The sequence below is a fragment of the Nicotiana sylvestris genome, chromosome 6 (genome assembly GCF_000393655.2).
Source record: "Nicotiana sylvestris chromosome 6, ASM39365v2, whole genome shotgun sequence".
Classification (NCBI taxonomy): Eukaryota; Viridiplantae; Streptophyta; class Magnoliopsida; order Solanales; family Solanaceae; genus Nicotiana; species Nicotiana sylvestris.
This window is the reverse complement of record NC_091062.1, coordinates 87,875,879-87,879,960: the sequence shown is the minus strand read 5'-3', so window position 1 is coordinate 87,879,960 and position 4,082 is coordinate 87,875,879. Positions and strand designations below refer to the sequence as shown.

At 39.3% G+C, this 4,082-nt stretch overlaps 1 protein-coding gene across 1 annotated transcript; it reads left to right on the top strand.

Annotated features, from left to right (window-relative positions):
• The first annotated feature begins 594 nt into the window (after positions 1–594).
• Positions 595–2,468, top strand: LOC104248476 (F-box protein SKIP22-like). The gene has a single exon (XM_009804736.2). It carries the CDS (start codon positions 719–721, stop codon positions 2,174–2,176), a length of 1,458 nt encoding a protein of 485 aa, XP_009803038.1. The 5' UTR covers positions 595–718; the 3' UTR covers positions 2,177–2,468.
• Positions 2,469–4,082: the final 1,614 nt, after the last annotated feature.

Here is a 4,082-nt window from a genome sequence, read left to right as displayed (position 1 = left end):
CAAATCCCTTGAATTCATTCCATAACATCTATATAGCTCGAAATCACTCCTACAAGGCATAAAACACACCGTTAGTGCAAAACACTAGCGATTAAAGCGCAAACTCAACTAAAATACAGTAAATTAGAGTGTAATAATCGACTAAAATACACAATTATAGCCTATCATCAATCGTATTTTAGTCGAAGGATCAATGTAGTGTGAGTTACAAAAAGGCATTTAATGTGATGTATCGTTTTAACTTTCATATTAGTAAGTGGTGAGTTTTTTCAGTTATCAGATTATAGTGAATTAATTTATTACTTTTAAATGGATGAAAAACATAGATTATTTAATTGGAAAAATAAGAGAAATGACCAAAAAAAAGAGAAAATAGATAAATAGGAAGCTTGGCCAAAAAGATGTGCCAACTCGTCTCCCATTGTCTCAACTTTATAATTCTGGTCTCGCTTAATACAATGAAAAATTTAATTCTGGAAAAACGCGAAAAATAATTACTACTGATCAATCAAAGACAAAATCATTAATATTTCAATAAGAAAATAACTTATTTTTCAAGAAAAGTTTCAAATATACGCTCCTGCCCCTCGGATAGGATAACGTGTGTACATATTAGCCTCCCCAGTTTTTGTTGTTGTTTCAAATACACCCTCCGACTTCCATCCACCGACGGCTTGATAAATTCCGAACAAAATCCAAGTCCACAGCCAAAGCCACCATGAAACTCAGAATCAGATGCTTCGAAACCAAAGAAACCCTAAAAATCGACATACCGTCTTCTTCTTGCACTCTTCATGAACTGAAACAACGCATCTCTCAGTCAATTCCATCTTCATCTTCATCGAATTCCATTCATCTTTCTCTCAACGGAAAGGACGACCTTTCACCCTCTGAAGAGACGCTTCAATCCTTTGGTATTACCTCCGGTGACCTTATCTTCTTCACTTTCAAGCCAAATGGGTTTTCAGTTTCAACTAAAACCCATATCCCCAAATCTCAACCCATCAAATTGGACACTCAAATTATCCAAAAACCTGAAACAATGAAAAAATTGGACACCCAAATTATCCAGGAATCTGAGACGAAACCCGTAAATTCGATACTTGAGGGAGAGGAAGCGGAAGAGTTTATGGAGGTCGATTACAGTGACATGTCAGTTGATGTGAATATGACGAAGTCGTTTCCTGTACCTGGATTTTTGAGGAAAGTGTTCACGGATGAGCTGAGCGATGACGGCGGCCGTGACCATAAGCTGTTGGTGGTTGCGCTTCACGCTGTTTTTGTAGAATCTGGGTTTGTTCTCCTTGACCCTGTTTCCTTTACTCAACTTAGTGGATCCCAGTTTTGGAAATGTTATTGGCCTTCGGGTGCTTCACCTTCTCGAATGACTCTGTTTTACACCCTGCCTGAGGCGGCTATTCATCATAGGGTTGAATTGAAGTTTCATTGTTTAGGGAAGTTTTTTATTGCTCACGGGTCATTGTCTGGTGGTGTTTCCACACGTAGAGTTACATTGAATGAGGATCAGTTGGTTCCGTTCTTGAATGTTGTGTGGGCTAACTGTGGATTACATGAGGAAGTAAATAATGGGGCTTTTGGGACTTGTCCGGAGAGGGAAGTGTTTCAGTTTTGGAGGAACGTGAAGGATGGGCTTGTGTTGCCATTGCTGATTGATTTGTGTGACAAGTCTGGTTTGGAGCTTCCACCGTGCTTTATGCGACTTCCCACTGACCTGAAGTTGAAGATTTTGGAGTTGCTACCCGGTGTTGAGATAGCCAAAGTGAGTTGTCTGAGCTCTGAATTGCGATATTTGGCTTTGAGTGATGATCTGTGGAAGAAGAAGTATGTGGAGCAGTTTGGTGATGCCAACACATCGGGAGGAGGGGACGAGGGACATTGGAAAGACAAGTTTGTCAAGTCTTGGGAGAGTAGGAAGAGAAGGAAGATGATAAGCAGAAGAAGAGTGGTTGATCCCCTGAGATTTTTAGGGGGTCCTAATCCATTCCCAGGACCTTGGAGGCCACATATAATTGGTGGAGATTATGATCTATTGCCTCCACAGTTTGATAATACCGGTAATCCTTTTGGTCGGGCCCCACCTTCTAGATCGCTCTGTCCATTGCCAACCCATGTACCTCGTTGTCATCTTGGAGGACATAGGAGCAACTTCACTTGATTATGGCCGCTATCGTCTGGAGTTTTAAGCAGAAAGCTGTATAGTTTGTGTCTGTTATAAGTAGTGTTATAGGTTCTAATTACAAGGTTTTGTTAATCTGGTACATCAGGGAGCTATCTGTTTATGTTTCTTTTGGAACTTTTGTCTTTTTGGTGTTTGATGAATGACTATTAGGCAGCTCTGTTAGTTCTATTTCTTTTTTCTTTTTGTGGGAAACGTGAATGTAATCTGCTGGCTAGCTCATGTATTAAATAAATTTTCATTGCAATGAATCGGGCAAATTCGTTTGATATTTTTTTTGGTTTGTGTTTTGGCTTTGAATTTGCTTCCAAGCACCTATTGCTGGCTGATAGTTGTGTACAAGATTAGTAGCGGTAGTTCCTGAGGTGGTTCTGACTAAGAAAGAGTGGAGTTTTGATCATGGGCCATATTCCACCCTGGAATATTTCTGTTGGGGAATAGCCGAATAGGTGTCTTTTCTGTAAGCTTTTTTGTGCTTTGCTCAAGTAAATGATACCTGAAGATTTATGCATGTAACAAGTTGTTCAAAAGGTTTTTAGTCAAGATTATGTCAAGCTGGTACTACATGGAGCACTCTTTTCAAGGTTTTTTTTTTTTTTTTTTTTTTTGAACTCTTCTCTTCTAGGTGTTTGGACCTGTAACTCACAGGTATGTTCATTATGTGTCCTGTTTCTGTTTTGTGGAACATGTTAAACTGAATATGCTTGCTCTGGTGCAGTGAGTTGGATTATTTTTCTGTCCTCTTCTTTGGTTTGTGTTTTGGGACTTTTGGCCTTTGAATATGCTTTCAAGCTCCTTGCTGCTATAGTTGGTACTCATAAAACTGAGATAGTTAAAGGTAGAGACGGGTGCCTGGATCTACCCCACAAATGGTGGGAATTTGGTGAGGATGGAGAAGTTCAGTAGCTTTCTTTTCCGAAATTATTTCTTAAATGTTCTTTTCATTATGTACATATAATCTACAGGCGATATATTCTTCCCTCTCCCCCCCCCCCCCCCCCCCCCCGCCCAAAACCCCCATAAACCCCAAAAGAAAAATGAAAACAAGCACTTGGTAATAATATTATTTGGAAATTGACCTGTTGCGGCAAAGTCATTTGAGTCTTCTTGTCTTTGGTTTAGATATTATCTAAGCAGATGTTCTGGTGGCATTATTTTGCTCGGGAATAGCTGCTCATACATCTACTTCTTTTTAACTTGACCAGTCCAAAAACTTATGTGGAGTGAAGCAACAGAAGTTAGCTATAGGCCATGGACAGTGACAAACAAATGAATCTTTTTCAGCTCACAGCTCTTTAACTTCAATTTTAATGTCTTACAATTTTCTTTTTGCTTTTCTTAAGGTTGAAAGTTAAGGTGTCACATATACAATGGCTGAGCAAGACCTGAAGTGCATCTGATTTGGGGTGCAATTCTGGTATAGTAGGCGCACATGCAGTTTCTTCCTTTCTAGCTTACACCTTAGTATTTTCCATATTAAAGTCAGTGGAGTTGTTCTTCAGGTCCTTCTACCTTTTGCTCATATTTGCACTTCACAGGTGTCTTATTTACAATATGGCTGATATCGGAGAGCCGGAGAGGTAGGGCCATTATCCAGGGAAGGAGCCATCGTAGTGAAATACAGCAAATAAAATTTCTGAAATGCATCTGTGATTAGATTTTACTATTTCTCCTTATCTGGTTGTTAAGTATTGACTCTTTTTTTCACATCATGCTCCCTTAATGGTTGATCTCTTGGAACTATTAGCAAATGGCTGCTCTTTGAGGACAATTAGCACTGTAGGGAGGTTTGAATTTGATTAATCTTTGCTGGACCTTTTTGGAAGCATGTTCTCATCTGGGTGCGAACATTGTTTATGAACAAAAGGACATTTGTATAATAATT

Excerpts from the sequence above, each read along its gene's own strand:
- LOC104248476 (XM_009804736.2), top strand. The coding sequence starts at position 719 with ATGAAACTCAGAATCAGATGCTTCGAAACCAAAGAAACCCTAAAAATC.